Source organism: Staurois parvus, unplaced genomic scaffold, assembly GCF_062004578.1.
Source record: "Staurois parvus isolate SC_StPar_1 unplaced genomic scaffold, SC_StPar_1.0 ptg000393l, whole genome shotgun sequence".
Taxonomy (NCBI): domain Eukaryota; kingdom Metazoa; phylum Chordata; class Amphibia; order Anura; family Ranidae; genus Staurois; species Staurois parvus.
Window position 1 is genome coordinate 2,649,434 of NW_028318189.1, and position 16,872 is coordinate 2,666,305.

The 16,872-nt window shown below is 43.1% G+C and overlaps 1 protein-coding gene across 1 annotated transcript in view; it reads left to right on the forward strand.

The window, feature by feature from the left end:
* Window positions 1-5,193: 5,193 nt before the first annotated feature.
* The window catches only part of PPA1 (inorganic pyrophosphatase 1), a 135,405-nt gene continuing 123,726 nt past the window's right edge, over window positions 5,194-16,872 (forward strand). Inside the window, exon 1 of the mRNA XM_089686202.1 lies at window positions 5,194-5,352. Coding sequence (XP_089542328.1) covers window positions 5,292-5,352 — 61 coding nt within the window. The 5' untranslated portion in view covers window positions 5,194-5,291. The remainder of the gene's footprint in view (window positions 5,353-16,872) is intronic.

The window sequence follows — 16,872 nt, forward strand, 5'->3', positions numbered from 1 at the left end:
ATAATAATAATACATTTAATTAAATAATATAATCAAACCAGAAAAAAAAAAAAATTGAAATATAGCGCCAAGTTCGCACATCACTGAGCTTAGTCGCAAGTAAATCAGAACCAATTCTGCAAGTGGTTCTGATTTACTATCGCTGTTCTCTAGCTGGTCTAAAACCGCTTTTGACCTAAAGGGACGCTTTTTGGACGCCATGGACGTTTCTCAGTTTCAAGGCAGAAAGAACAGTAAAAATGCAGGCAGGGCACAGGACAAAGCACTCAGGACAAAATGTATGTGAAATGGTTTGATACAGTAATGTTTTACTATGCGATTTTAGTGTATTTAGTGAATGTCACTTTTTAAAATTTTTTAATTTCTCGCCGGTTTTGGCCCCCGTACGTCCCATACGTCCCGACGCTCGCAGGGACCAGAACCCGGAAGACCGATGCTGGCATCGGCTGGAGGAGATGGCCGGGGATGCTGCAGGGGGGACATCGCGGGAGCGCAGAACAAGGTAAGTGAAACAGGGAATCCCCGAGTAACGCTGCAAAGTAATCCCGAGTGTAGCTCGGGGTTACCGCTTTTGGCACTGATAATTAACCCCGAGCAACACTCGGGAATACAGCCAGGGGGGTTAATAAAGCTGAATGTCTTTAAGGATAAAGCACGATTGTGTTTCCTATCTTTTTAACATATACACTGAGTGGAAGAGGAGAGATTAAGGGAGTGTTGATCTCTGGAGGAAGAGTCTAAACCAGGGATAAACCTGCCAGTTCATATCCAATTCAAGGGAAGCATGCGTTTTTTGACCAACTGTAACGTGAGGTCAAATAATCCAGGTGAGGGCACATTTGGTGATCCATGGTGGAGGATTTACACATATGAAGATTTGTTTTGAAATTTATTCAAGTTGAAGAAATCACTATTTAGAGACTGTGATGTTTCAATTGATGCATGTTTTACTCGTATGGATTAATGTTCACCACAGAATTTCATTCTTTTTGTGATATTTGGGTTCACATTTATTTTGAGGAAGCGCTGCACTGTATTTGTATGTTTTACATTGATGCACATTATGAGTATGTGATTAGTGTGAGTATTTAGTATTGGTATAGCATATTTATTGTTCGTGAGGTTTTTTGGCTATACTTGCTAATACTTTAATGATTAGCCACACTATAATGGGGGGAGCAATGTAAAAGCAATGTTACTGGAGCTCCCCAGAACAGCAAGGGCACAATCTACCCTTCACTTGACTCTGATCAACACATTGCCAACATGCACAGCAACCGTTCGAAGCATGTTTAGCCCTGGTTCACACTGCTGCAAATTCTCATGTGACACCAAAAGGTGCATGACAAGTCAAACCACATTCATTTCAATGGGTGCTGTCTTAATTGTTGCAACAACAACAAAAAAAAAAATTCCTGAACTAATTTTTTGCTTCTTCCTTGCAACATGAGTACCATAGACTGCAATATTAACATCACAAACGTTGCAAGGAAGTGGTCTTATCTTTGAGACTTTGGCTGCAACTTCGGAGGGTCTTGTAAGTTCAATAATATGTGTCACTCTTTGTCAATTTGTAGCACTACCCCCTTAGGAGTCAATATAGATTTGGGTCCCCCTATAGTCCTGCACAGCCAGGCAGCATGCAGTCCCTGCAGACTTGCATTCAGGAGACAGTAAATAGTCCTTGAGCTTGTTTTATTTTTTAATTTTATTTGAGGATAAATAACTTGGATGGGGTAAGGCTGTGCATGTGATGCCCAAGGGAACTTCAACTGAGGACAACTTCCTGGGACTATGTACAAGTCTTTACACAGCAAAATCTCTCCTTGAAGAGCTCTCCAGCCTCTCCTGATGTACCACCCCAGATAATAATCTGCAGAGCCTCTCAGCCCTGACCTAAAATAACCCCTCCTGACTCAGCCCAGGCTGCTAGTAAGCTGAAAAAACCCGAGCTAGCTCCTCCTAGGATAGTGATGGTGAACCTTTTAGAGACCGAGTGCCCAAACTGCAACCTAAAACCCACTTATTTCTCACAAAGTGCCAACACTGCGTCTAAACCTGATTATTTCAGTGGGCTGCTCTACCCCTAGAAACACAGTGAAAGAGGTCCCTATTATTTAAATCCACGCCACACCAAGCTGCATACTGCTGCAGCTCTATGAAATTTGGCACTGCTGATGAATGAGTGCCATTAGGAACTGCTCACTTTGCAGGTTGGAGAGGCACCGATGACGTCACTGGTGTGGGTTCAGAAGTGTCTCAGCAAAGTGCAGGGGATGGTCGAATTTCAGCAGGGCTGTCATGTGGCACCGAGAGCCCCATGTCTGACAGCAGTGATCCGATAAACGTTACTGCTCCATGGACCCCAGGATGTATCTGTCACTGATCAGTCAGAGGGCTGAATATTCAACTTCCCGGCTCCGGCCATGTACAGGGACACTGCAGACCTGGCACTTTGTCAGGATGGAAGGCAGCCCGTGGCCCCTGGCGGAGTAATAAAGACAGATGGAGGAGGCTGTGGGCGAAGAGGACTTCTCATGTGACACCAAAAGTTGCATGACAAGTCAAACCACATTCATTTCAATGGGTGCCGTCTTAATTGCTGCAACAAAAAAAAAATTCCTGAACTAATTTTTTGCTTCTTCCTTGCAAAATGAGTACCATAGACTGCAATATTAACATTACAAATGTTGCAAAGAAGTTGTCTTATCTTTGTGACTTTGGCTGCAACTTCGGAGGGTCTTGTAAGTTCAATAATACTTGTCAAACTTTGTAGATTTGTAGCACTACCCCCTTAGGAGTCACTAGAGAATTGGGTCCCCCTATAGTCCTGCACAGCCAGATAACATGCAACATGATGAAGACTTATCAGTCTGTCACCGATCACTGGACTCTCCTTCCCGGATCAGACGGATGGTGGTCCCTCTGGTCGAGCTCTGTCCTCCCTGCTCTCTTCTCAGTTCTCTAGCTGGGTAACTGATTGCCCCTCCCTGCAGTCACCCGCAGTCCTATAGACCAGTGTTTCTCAGCCTTTTTTCCTGTCAAGGCACCCTTTAAAATTATGGACAGTCCCGAGGCACCCTTTAAAATTATGGACAGTCTTGAGGCACCCCAGTCTAAAATGGGGTGCCTCAAGACTGTCGATAATTTTAAAATGTGAAAAACTATCCTAATAATTTTATAGAACGCAGCAACATCCACACATGTAGGACACCCAACATTAGAGATCTATTCTCCCAAAGCAAATACACTTTTGCACACTGGTACTGACTAGTATGCCAATGTTTCTCTTCTCCCTCAGTGTGTAGGCCCTCCCGCCCTGTGTAGGCGGCTGACATCCTCCTTATCAATTGATGTCCTTGGTTGTCAGGATTCCAGCAGCTAGAAGGTCGTAATGGTGCACAATGAAAACCTGTGGCTTTTTGTAACTAAAAGGCAGGCTCAGAGGCGGACTGATAACTCATGGGGCCCGGGGCAATAGGGGATCATGGGGCCCCTGTGTCCTTGCCCACACTCAAAGCACACCCAAAAAAGCCTATAAAAAGGTACCAGGGGCATTTCATGGGGCCCCCTATTGACCCTGGGCCCTCGGGCAGAGCCCAAGTGCTCTAATGGTCAGTCCGCCCGATTCCAATGCTTCATTTATTACTACTGAAGTCTGTTTCCTTATGCTGAATGATGTTAGTGATCTCATAGTGTACCTTGCCCAAACTCATAAAAACCTATGAAAAAGGTACTAGGGGCATCTCATGGGGCCCCCTACTGACCTCAGGCTCTCGGGCAGTGCCCGAGTTTCCAAATGGTCAGTCCGTCCCTGGGCAGGCTTGTTCCACTCGCTGGCTTGTATACAAGTTTGGCCAATTTTTACACATTTTACCAAGACACCCCTGAAGAAACCTCAAGGCACCCTGGTTGAGAGAGGCTGCTATAGAGGCCCACTCCTTTCCGAGCATGCGCATTGGCCCCTATATGCGCCGTTATCAGATACTCGGCTCTCCAACAGAGAGGGCTCTGCCATAGGTTCTCCACCACTGCCCTAGGATAGTGCTACAGATATGATTGTCCAAAGTCACATAAAAGTTGCAAGACGCAATGCAAAGTCACATTGGAAGCCGCAGGACCTCAGGGGTCGCAGCAGTGTGAACAGAGCCTGACCCTCTGTTTAAAATAGCAATTCTTTTCTTCTTTTCCAATTTATTCTTTACCCTCTTCTTCGATTCTTTTTTTATTTTCGGTTTCTCTATTTTTGTTATTTGGTTATATGATACTGCCCACACCTATTTGATTGATGGAATAATTGCTTAAACTCGACCAGGGGCGGACTGACAACTCATGGGGCCCCCGGGCAATAGGGGATCATGGGGCCCCTGTGTCTTTGCCCAAACTCAAAAAAGCCTATGAAAAAGGTACCAGGGGCATCTCATGGGGCCCCCTACTGACCGGCAGTGCAGTGCCCGAGTTTCCAAATGGTCAGCCTGCACCTGAACTCGACTGTACCCTATTGGGGTTTATTTCTGATCACATTATTGGTGGATGTATTATGTGCCTATATATTCCATGCTTCTGATTGTTATGCTACAACTCATCATGTGGGTGGCTTATGTTTTCTATATTTCTGTATACTGTCTTTTACAGATTTTCTATATAACAATTGAAATATAAAAGAGCAATTCTCCGATCCTCCCCTCCTGACTATGTACCTTCATGGATGGGTAAAACTGTTGCAAAATTTAGTAACAGTAATCAAAGCAATGTGGAAGAGTCAATGAAACCAGTTGTGTCCACATAGAGATCAGATGTGTGTACACTACTGCCCATCATGAGATCACACACTGGCGGCTGGAAGAACACCGTGCTCTGTACACGGGCTGGGCACGACTTCCAGGGATTCCGTCCTAATTACAGAGAATGAGCCGCGATCACCTCACTGCACGCAGCTGGACCATCTGTCCCTCCACGTGGCGCTTCCAATGCCCTCTGCGTTCTACCGGTGGGCGGGACCAACACGCCGGGGAATGCCCCCGTGACGTCACATCTCATTCATTCATTGCGCGGCCTGACTCAAGTCTTCTACGGAAATCGAGCGGCCATTGGTTGGAAGAGCGTTGGGCGTGTTCTATAAACAAAAATCTTTTGACAGCCGCGAGAGGAAGTCTCCGCCCAGGGTCGCGTCCAGCCTATCAGGAGAGACCCTCAGAAGGTGTGTGTGTGGATATTGGAGCCCTGCGCCTGCTGGCCTGTTCTCAGTGTCTCTCCAGTCCAGTGAGAGTAGTCGGCGCCGGAGCGGCAGCATGGCATACAGCATCGAGCAGAGGGCCAATGCCAACAGCCTAGAGTACCGCCTGTTCTTCAGTGAGTGAGCACATGGAGGGGGGAGGAGCACAGTGCGCATGTCTATGGGGGCTGCAATGAATAGGCACAATCCGCTCTATGGAATGGCCTAACAATGACACAGCTCGGGGTCTGCAGAGAAGGGGGTATAGAAGAACATGAGGGACAGTGGGGTACTGTATTCTATTAAATGGGGGCGCTTACTAGGACTGCAGCAGCTGTGCATGGCAGCCAATCAGCTTCTAGCTTTCACTTTCAAAGCTTACCTGAGCTAGCTGAAGCTAGAAGCTGATTGGTTGCTCCAGGTTTGAAGTGTATCATATGGTCTCTACGTGCCTCTGATGTGTATTAATCTGTTCTCTGTCCCCAAGTCATTGTGTCACTAGAAAAATGGAGGGGAGCTACCATTGTCACCTGCTTCTGAAAATGTTGGTTGCCTGGCTGTCATCCTGACTTTCTGGCGTCAGTTCTTTGACAAGTATACAGATCATGAAAGGTAGTATAAAATCAGACGTTCTTGTTTTTGATCAATGACATAATATGTATCTAACCCCCTAAAAAACAAAAACATCCTATATTGCAGCTTACCAGTTTTAGATGTGTCTGCATTAGTTGTTGTTTTTCAGCTTTTCCTCCCTTTATTTATTTTCCTGGTAATCTGATGAGTCCTGTCCCTTTTGTGACTACACTTTCCTCTGGAGTCTGCCATGGTTGTCACACAGGTTGGTCTTCAGTCATGTCTGCCATTTCACCTGTTATATTGTTGTCGATGGGACTGATCATTTACAAAAGGAAAATAACATTTTGTGTACTTTCTTTTCATCTCACAGGAAGGGAGAAGGACGTGACATTTCTGGCAAGATCTGCAGGTATGTTCTGTACTTGCCGAAAATGTTCTTAGTCTGGGAAAAAAAGAAAACTAATGCAGCCGCTACTTCTGAGGACTGGTAAGCTCCAACATCTTACCTTTTGAGTTTAGAGACACTTTGAATTTAGGCTGAACTGAAGACAGATATAAGAGACACATATTAATGCAGTTCTTTATTCATTAAAGGGTAACTCCACAGTCGTGGGGAAAAAAAATAGCAAATAGAAAAAAAAATAATACAGCGTATACAATTGCAACACAAGTCATATTGCAATTGAATGTTATTAAAAAATATAGTTGCAATATCTGCAGCACTGTAATTTTCTGCAGAATGCAATACAATATGGCTACCTGGAGCCCCCCCGATATGTCATTTCTTGCTTGTGTGTTTACTAATTTGCCTGCACAAGATACAAGTCGGATTTTTGGCATCTACTGCAACAGAAATTTCATTTTTAGAGAGGTACTCACAAAGGGAAATCATGTCTAAAGGGATGCAGACCCTGCCACTCTCCTCATTCGAGCATTGCAGGTGCAGCAGCTGATTGGTCGTTCTACAATCACTCCCATACAGATTCACTCTGTGTGTGGACACAAACAGGCAGCTGTTTCAGAATAACAAAAGGGAGGAATCTGCAACAAAGTTTAACATCCCTACAATGTACATAGATCACCCAGAGGGGAATGCTTTTTTTCTTAACAAAAGTGGAGTTGCTCTTTAAAGCTGAACTGCAGGAAATTTACAAGTCCTTTTCACTGTGGCCACTCCCACACTGCAAGGGGTAAGTGCTGATTTCTGTGTAGGAGATTGAGAAAATCAGTTTTACCTACCCGATCCTCTGATCCTGCAGGCTCCCATGCAGACTGGACCAGGCAGCCTCTTCTCCCCTGCACTCTGGCAGTGTAAGGTCCTCTGATGTCCTCAAGACCAATGCAGGGTCCTTAGCTTTGCACTGGACTTGAGGACACTGAGGGACAGTCCACCCCTGGAGTGAAGGATTAGGTAAGTGAAAGTGCTTTCCCATCCCCTAGACCAGGGGTGGGCAACTGTGGCCCTCCAGCTGTTCTAGAACTACAAGTCCCATGATGCAAACCTGACAGTTACAAGCATGACTCCCAAAGGCAGAGGCATGATGGGACTTGTAGTTCACCAACAGCTGGAGGGCTACAGTTGCCCACCCCTGCCCCAGACAGATGTGAACAATTAACCCTTGCAGTGTCAGCACAGCCCCACTGCAAGGGAGGACTTTTACTTTTCCCAGAGCTGAATGTTGATATACAATCGAATGCATATTTGTAAATACAATCAGTGGACGTATTTGAATCTGACCTTGTATCAGCCGCTTGCAGTCCCTGTACAGCAGATCACGGACTGTGGGAGGGTAAAGTAACACAATCTGTCAGTCAGTGGTCTGCAGTGCTCACAAGCAACATTCTGATAGGAGGAGAGAGCAGAGTGACAGAAAATAGTGCATCCTTCTGCTGCTTCTGCTTTCACTGTCCAATCACAGGATGGGGGAGGGACAAGATCTGTAGATATAACTTAACTATAGTAGAGAAAAATCAGGTCTACTGTCCTGCCAGTCAAGGCTGTGCTGTGTGACGTAGCTGTGTAATTTTCAGGACAGAAATACATTTTTTGGCAGGTGAAAGTGTTCTTGTATATGTATTTCATCTGTGTAGGTAGCTGTTTGTGTGGAGTTCAGATTTGGGCTTTATTGACACAGGATTTTGTGTACGGCCAGTGGCCAGAATCTGTGGATTCCTTTCAGTAGTAACAGATGCTGTCGCAGGCCGTGTGCAAACAGCTGTCGCTGTCAGTGGCGGCTGTCAGATTTGTACTTTGTAGCACCAGCAGCTGCTGTTCACATGTAGGCACTCATTGGAACAGTTACATGGGAATACCGAGTTGCAGTCAGCGTGTGTCCAGGGATCTGTGCAGAGTTGTGACCACAGGTAATCAACCAGTTTGTATGCAGCCACACCACACCGACTTGCTGTGTCCAAAGGCGACGTTTAGCTACCTCTGAACGCAGCAGCTATCCTGCATGTATGTAGATTTAGGGCTCATCCACACCCTGCCGATTGCATGGCCGCAGGGAGACACGGTGCCAATCCCAGTTTATTTTTTCACAGAACTTTATTGAAATGTCAAAAGTGACAGCTGTGGTGAGAATGTGGTAAAATCAAATGTTTTTGGACTGTTTTCTCTCCTGTGTAATATAGAGCAGCATTTATCAGTGATTTGTGTGGAAGGAAACCATTTTTCTTGTAACTTGTTTTTTGTAACTATTAGCAATCCATTACCAAAGGCTTAAGCTGGTAATGACTGAATAGTGCCGTCAGAAGTTGCGGAAAGATAATGACTGACATGACAAATACATAAACCATACCTGGCAGCAGTGCCGGGACAAGGTAATCTCCAGCACCCAGAGCAAAGATGCCAAATTAGACCCCCCCCCCCCATTCATGATGTGAGAGCTTAGGGTGTGCGCAACCAGCACCTCCACCCAGCTCTCTCCTCGCTTCTGCCCCTCTTATCCACCCCTTGTCCCAGCTGTCTGTGAGGTTCAAGAAGGATGGTATCTAAACTGTAGCAGTGGTCATCTTCAAAGCTGAAGCCAACAGATTCACTTCTGGAAGGTCCAGCGGTTCAGGTGTCCAGGACGCTATGGGGGGGGGGGGAATTTAGTAAAACTGGAGAGTGCAAAATCAGGTGCAGCTCTGCATAGAAACCAATCAAAGAAGAGGAAAGAGGTGGCCGCACTCCACAGAAGGATACTTGAATAAAATGTCTATTCCAAATGACCATAACACTGGATTCCAAGGGCATTCATGCATTTCACACAACTTCAGTGCCTATTCATAACCATTATGTACAAGTACTGAAGTTGTGTGAAATGCTGAACGCCCTTGGAATCCAGTGTTGTGGTCATTTGGAATAGACATTTTATTCAAGTATCTTGTTGCAGTGTGCGGTCCTCCTTCCTTCTTTCTTCCTCCCCCTTCCTTCCTTCTTCCTCCCCCTTCCTTCCTTCTTCCTCCCCCTTCCTTCCTTCTTCCTCCCTCCTGCTTTCTTGCTTTCTCTCTCCTTTTTCCTTTTTGCGCGCGCTCTCTCTCTCTCTCTCTCTCTCTCTCTCTCTCTCTCTCTCTCTCTCTCTCTCTCTCTCTCTCTCTCTCTCTCTCTCTCTCTCTCTCTCTCTCTCTCTCTCTCTCTCTCTCTCTCTCTCTCTCTCTCTCTCTCTCTCTCTCTCTCTCTCTCCTCCCCTCCCTCCCTCCCTTTTCCTTCTTGCTTTCTCTCTCTCCTTCCTTCCTCTTGTGGCGAACTGGCTTGGCACCTGTCAATAGGATTGGTCTTGGGAATGACCTTTTTCACTCACCTGGGCTGCAAAACACAATGGAATTCAGAAAAAGTAGTGCAAGCATTATTTTTTCAGGATGTGTTGCACCACATCACTTGGTTCTGCAGTATCATGTGATTTGGTGGCCACAAACGTGCTGCGTTTGAAAGATGCATTGAGGTGCCATTAACAGTTCACTGACATACACATCTCTCTCACAAGGGCAGTGTGTTCACCTGCGGTGCTGGAAACGCGCACTTAATGCACCTTTCTCGCACCTGTTCCGGGACCTTAAAGTGGTTGTAAACTTCAGACATGAACTATGAACAAAGCATATCCCTCTATAGTGTGTACTTATCTAAATTAAGAGCACTAAGTGTCATTTCTATCTGCTGCTTCATTCCTCTGTTATTCATACTGATAACTTCTGACAAGTTTTTCTAGCGCCAAGAGAAAAATGGTGACGGGGGAGGAACCTTCAGCAGAGTGACAGCCTCTGCTCTGTTCCTGTGAGTTGTGTGAAGGGGGTGTGTCTCTTCCCTCCAATCAGCTCTCAGAGCTCTTCTCAGTGAGCTCTGCAGTGTGTAACTTCAGCTCCACACTGCTGCTGGGGAGGACATTTACTTGTGGAAGTTTAAAATTCATACTAAATAAAAGCACTAATTGAATACATAAAAATACCAGAAAAACATGTAAAAGGATTGCTGGATTGCTTGTGACAGCAGTCACAGGATCACAAGTATGCATCATGAGCTTTCCAGCACCCGTCAACAACTGTGCTGGGAGTGCGCAGGGCACACACGTTCAGCACAGAAAACTGTTTACATAGGGCCTCATATTTGCCACCACTAAAGCCCCCCCGAGAGGCTTGGTAATTGCCCACCTCCGACAGGAACTTGTTGAATTCTGGGATAGAAAATTATTGTCCAAATACAAAAGGCTTGTGCATTCACATCTTGGAGTGCATTGTGTATTTCTTCCAGATCTGTGCCATAATCCAGCATAAGAGTTTGGTTCTGTGCAGTAACTTCTGTAATAAAGACCGGTCTCTCTCTCTTTGCATAGGGGGACTGGTCTTGGCTCCGCCACTCAAGTAGCTGTCTACAGGCACCTTGTAGTTGGAGGAGCCTGCTAGGTCCTTCCCACAGTTCAGCTGTCTACATGTGCAGCACAGTGAGGTTGCTGCCAATTTATTTGGTAATAACTAGGTTTGCAAAGTTATTTGTTACGCACAGAGTGAATTTATATCCTTTTTGGTCATTGATGACTATATATATAAATGAATGCTTATATGTCTGGAGTTCAGCTTTACAGGAAGGCGCACATTAAAATCTGTTGTAAAGGTATACCTAATTCTGTGTTTTGGCACCTTTTTGTTGTATTTTAATTCCGATGTGCAAAGAAAAATGTTTTCCTGGATGAGTTCATATAGGGATATGTGATACTGTTTACTGTTCAAAGTTTGTAACCTCATGAATGAAAGTTCTCGGTCTTTCAGCAGTACAAAGGGCACTATAGACAGCATTTAGATCTGTGCCATTCTACAGCTTCACTACCGCAGTCCTTACCGGCTGGAGTCTGGCTGCACTCCTAAGTGCAGTTAAGCCCTGCTTCACACTGGTGCAACTTCAGGTGCAACATGCGATTCACAAATTGCACTTGAAGTCGCTTTTACTGTATTTCTATGGCACTGTCTTAATCATTGCGATCTGAAGTAGCGCAATTTCAAAAATCATTCCTGCGCTACTTTTTTCAGATTTCTTTGTGACTTGCATTGACTGCTGTTAAATGAAGTCGTAAGCTGCAGTAAAATCAGAGGTACAAATCACACCGATCTGCGGCTTTGAAATAGTGCTACTTCAAGTGAAGTAGTGCGATTTCAAAGTAGAATTCCATGTGAACCAGGGCTAAATTGCCTATGAATTTTTTTTTTTTTTTGTCATGTCAGAGAATTGCTGATTTGAAGCTCTTTGTTTAACACCACCCTGGGTTGCAGCTGATGCAGAAAGGTGGAGCTCCACTTTGCTCATAGATGGGAGCTCTGGTCTGTATCCACAGGAGGGAGGAATGGCCATTCATATAGGAAGCCAAACCTTAGTAACACGTCTATTTTAAACTGCTGCATTTGCATGTACACAACTTGCATATCCTTGGAAAAATGCTGCGGTTTTGGACACCGTTTTTAAATTGTCTGCATTTTAATATCAACCTAGTTTTAGATTTTTTTTTTTTTTTTTTTTAATTTTTGTCTATTGTTATATACATGCATGTTAAGTAATGTGTAACATTTGCAGATATTTATTACCTTTCCTAAGAGTACCTTTTCTCCCTAAAAGGAAGACGCCATCTTCATTCAAGCATCATCTAGGGTCAGCATCTACTTCCTACATTGAGATGCTGGCTCAGATGACCAAGTCAAGTAAATCTTGGGACTGCTTTTAGGAAAAAGAAGATACTTTATACTTCTGCATATTGAGACTTATAAAATTACTGAATGATTAACTTTCAAGAGAATTGTAACTACAGACCAGGCCTGCTTATTGACTGCCCCCCCATGCCAAAATGGTTCAAATAAATGTAAAAAAATATAGGGTAGCTAATAAATATTTCCCCAGCTTCCATGCTGCAGGGTCTAAAGTCACCATTCTTCTGATGAGATCTTGGGGAATGCTGAGTAGACCAAATCTTGCAAGATGATGTTTAAACACAGTGCAGGAGCATGTTCTCCCTGGATTTGGGCCAATTGGCATTCCTTGGAATCTCGCTGGAAGGAGTGTGACATCACTCTTCCCTAGGTGACACAAATGGAAACTGGGAATGAGTTAAAAAAAAATAATAATAAAATATATATAATTCTAATTTTGCTTTAATTTCATTTGGTTACAGGGGCCTGACTAGTGCCCTTACAGCCAACTTAAGCCAACAATAGATTGAATTTTGGCCAGTCCCTGCTGAACCAGCTGAAATTTTCATCCATCTATGGGCAGGCCGGTTGTTCTGAAGTCGATCTATTGATCGGCTTCAGTAAAACCATCCTGTCATATTTTTGGCAATCGCTGCTGGGGATCATTAATACTGACTGTGTTGATGGGGAAGGAAAGAAAATTGTATGATCTTATGGCTTGCCTTAGACAGTCCCACTGGTTGGGAAATGGCAGGTGATGAAAGTTACTAATGAAAACAAGAAAATTGGGCCCCAGTAATAATATTTAAATTCTACGGAGGAGAATGTATTGATTAGAAAAAAATGGCAGTCTTTTTTAAAGCTTAAATGTCAGAAAATCTAAAAAGGCAGCACTGTATTATTTTGATTTTTAAAAGTTAATATATAACGCAGGTTCACTTTATATTTCTGTTGACTCACACTAACGTGTAAAAAAAAAATGTAAAGCCGTTTGAGATCTCCTCCTGTCATTTCTTGGAACAGATATTTTACCTATGTAGGTGTGACATGCAGGACAGTAAAGAACATTTAAAACCTGAACTATGCACTGGTTATAGGTTGAAGACAAATGGAGCTGTCTATTTTTTATTGATACCAACAAGACCTGTATGGATAAGGCATGCGGTCATCATATTCAACCCATTTTGCAGGGGAAAAAAAGTTAATTTCTTTTTTTTTTTTTTTCTTGTGTGGTCAGATTCAGCTCCGGCAGTGTTTTCTTGTGATTGTGATCCTCTGTGTCCTTTTTTAAAATGAGTTGACCTTTTTCTGCACAGTTTCCACATCCACAATATCCATTTTGTGAAGTGATGCGTTTTTTCAGAAGGACAAACTTATGAGCCTTGCCTCTTAGGTTGTTCCATTGTTCTTTCAATACAAAAAAGCTCATTTTGCTAACTGTAGACATGTCAGGCTGTCATTGGGTTCCTTTATGAAGTCTATGACTTACAAGCACACTAAGATTCTTCACTTTTAATTCATCCGGTTTTATACTTCCCATTAAGTTGTGGGAAGAGATAGCAAACAAGTGCCAAACCATGCTTTTACTATTTTTTTTATTTTTTTTTCTCCTAAAAACTGTATTACTGTTCCAGTAATTGTAGGGAAACAATAAATGACCTAGGGGCATATTTTTAAAGCTGTGAATGCTTTTTTCACCAAACATTGACTGATGTTGGCGTGAGCTGGCATGATAGGGAGCAAGGTTTCTTTCCTTGTTCTCATTAATCCCTAAAGCAGTAGTAAACGCCTCTTGGACACTGTACATACAGGTAAGTTTATATTAAGTTTTACCTGTAGGTACAATGAATATCTTGTAAATATGCCCTGTATAGAAGAGATTCACTGTTTCTGAAGCCAGTGGCGTCACTGGTGCATGTGCACTGCTCTCTGAATTGAGGGCACACTGAGTGTGCTTTTAATCCAAAGAGTACTGTGTAGCAACCGTGACTCCTGTGCACATGGGTGGGAGTGACGTCATCACGGCCCAGCCATTCAAATGGCCAGAGCCTGCAAAATGGAAGGTACACTGGGTGAAGTTGGAAGCTTTGTTGGTGGGAACAGTGTTCTGTTAGAGGGATCCCTGACAGTGTACTGCTGGAGAGAAGTCTCTCATAATGTACTAGTATGTCATTCACTTGCAGGCGGTTATACAGACTTAACTACTGCTTTAAATAGCTATTTATTTAAGGTTCTGTTCACACCAGGTGTTGGGCAATTCCAATGTTCCTGGTATGAACAGGCCCTTAAAGTGGAACTAAACCTCAGAGTATGCTCACCTCCACCTTCCAGCAATGTGGTTACATCCCATGCCTATCATCTCCTAAATACCAGTTTTTTGGCCTCTTGATTGAGCAGTTGGGGATGGCATCACCCCACGCATGTCTATGGGAGTCCAGCCATTCAGGCATAATTGAATTATGCTGGGAAAGCATGCTGTGCCTCAGATACGCAGCTCCTTTGTACATTCGGTAGAAAACTGAACAGCTAAGTTTGAATCATTGCAGAAGATACATAAGCTGTCTCTTCTTCAATAAAAATCTGCCTACTCAGTTGTACAAAACATACTGTAGGTTTAGTTCCACTTTAAATAAATAAATCATATTTTGTCTATTGATGCCAGGGATGACACTAAGTGCTCATGCACACTAGATGTTTTTGCAGCTGCTGTTTTTGGCTTCTGGCATTTTTTTTTATTTACAATCCGTAAACTCCTCAGCATGTTATCCTATGTATTCAGGCACATAGGCTTTAATCAGCGGTTTTTAATTTTTTTTTTTAATTTTTTTTTTATTTTTTTGGCAGGAGCGTTTCCTGGCTGGAAAAAAATCCCAGAACTAGTGGGTTACAAGGGGAGTTTTTAGCTGTAAAAATGCTCCAACGCTGATTAAAGCTGAAAAATGCTAACAAATGCAGCTATCCAGCATTCATGAGCATTTTTGAGCCTGAAGATTTTGTGAGAGTATAACTGCTAAAACACGCAAATGCTGAAAAACACTAAAAAAAAAGCTGAAAAAGGCTAATGGGAAAAAACACAAAAGAAGCCTCACATTTTTATTGCAGCATTCTACAGCTATGCTACTGGTGTTTTTATAATGTCCAGTGTGCATGAGGCCTTAGCAGTAAAAGCAGTGTGAACTGAATAGGCACTATACTGATAGGAATACTAAACGTCATCCAGAAATAGATTCCTATGTTTAGGTTTTGTCATGAGAGGTGTCAGTTACTATAAAGAGATACATTGTAACAAAGTATTTCAACTGTTGTAGGATTTGTATATTTTACTGATAGAAATATTCCTGCTATAGCACAATTTATCTAGGATGAAGCTTTAGTCACCAGACACACTGCTGCGAATAAAAATCGTGCAATTTCAGAGCGATTTCTGAAGACTTTGTTGCTACTTTTGTGGAGATTTTCAACGATTTCTTGCAATTTGCAGTGCGATTTCCATTATATTTTATCTTGGATTGTAAGCTCAAAGGAACACTGCCCTCGTTAACCCTCTTGTATTGAACTGCATTGTTGCTGTATTGTCTCCATTTATATTGTAAAGCGCTGAGCACACTGTTGGCGCTATATAAATCCTGTATAATAATGTATATGAAATCGCAACAAAACTGAAGAAAAAGTAATGCAAGAACCACTTTAGCAGCAAATCACACGTTAAGACACTAACATTCACATTCATTAGATGCGATTTTCATGTGCAATTTCAATTTGCAAATCGCACCGGTATGACCGGGTAGTTAGTTATTTAGTTTTTCATGGTACTAAAAAACTGTTGGCTTTGGAAAATGTTTGAAGAAGTATTCCCCTAGCTGTACCTCCCTGATGCAATGTTTGCACTGCCGATACTAAGTTCATTACCTTGTTAGTTTGGGTAGACTGCATGTTAAAGCTAGGTTCACCTCCCTTAAAGAAAATCCAGATGGTCAGGCTAATTGTAATTTTTAATTTTGAATAGCACTGCCCTTAGGCCTTGCTTTGGGTAGGCTCTCCTCCTTTTTTTTTTTTTTTGTTTTGTTTTGTTTTGTTTTTTTGTTACAGCATATTAATGCCTGAAATAGTGCAAATAAGATGTAAGCCCATAAAGGAGTGGAGAGCTGTGTTCTAGGGTAAACATCCTTGGCATCCTTGCTAAGACTTTAATATAATTGCTGTAGTTTGTTTCCCTTTTGGGTTTCTATAATTGCTTTAGCTCATTTCCCTTCGGATATATGGTTTCTTGCAGTAGCTAATAACAGCCAATCGGATTTCAGTTTAGTAAAGCTATATCTGTGAAAGTGACGGGTTGTTTATTTGCCAATTTAATGCTTTGTGAAATAAGCCTTTAAGAGGCAATTCTAGAATTTCACTATCTGTTACCTTGACACATAAACTGCCATCAGTGTTATGGACCAGTATCCCTATGGGATTGTCTTGCATATCAGATCAACTGTGCAGAATAAAAAAGGCAGTTCAGAGTATTAAAGTCCATGTTCACGGAGGAATAAAAGGCTCCCTTACATTAGGCGCCCCTTGCACTGCAAAAGTTAAATTCACTTGGGGGCCACGAAAAGCAGTGTTACTTGCTCAATCCCCCTCTACTCACTTATGCTGCAATGCACTGTTTCTTGGTGTCCTCATGTCCAATGCAAACAAGAGATACCTGTGCTCAAATCCCAACAGCTAGTGCATGCATTTATCTATCAGGTGCTAAAGGGGTGTAACCACATATTAACACTAGAAATTCTGCAGGACCCTCTGCACACTGGTATATACCCTATATGTTTGTTGTATTGTTGGGTCAGTAGCCAGACCTGAACTTTGTAGCTCTCCCCATTGTGTCTTTTCCCCTATGCTAGCATTGTGTCCACAGTAGCATTTGCGTAGGCAGAGCAGAGTAA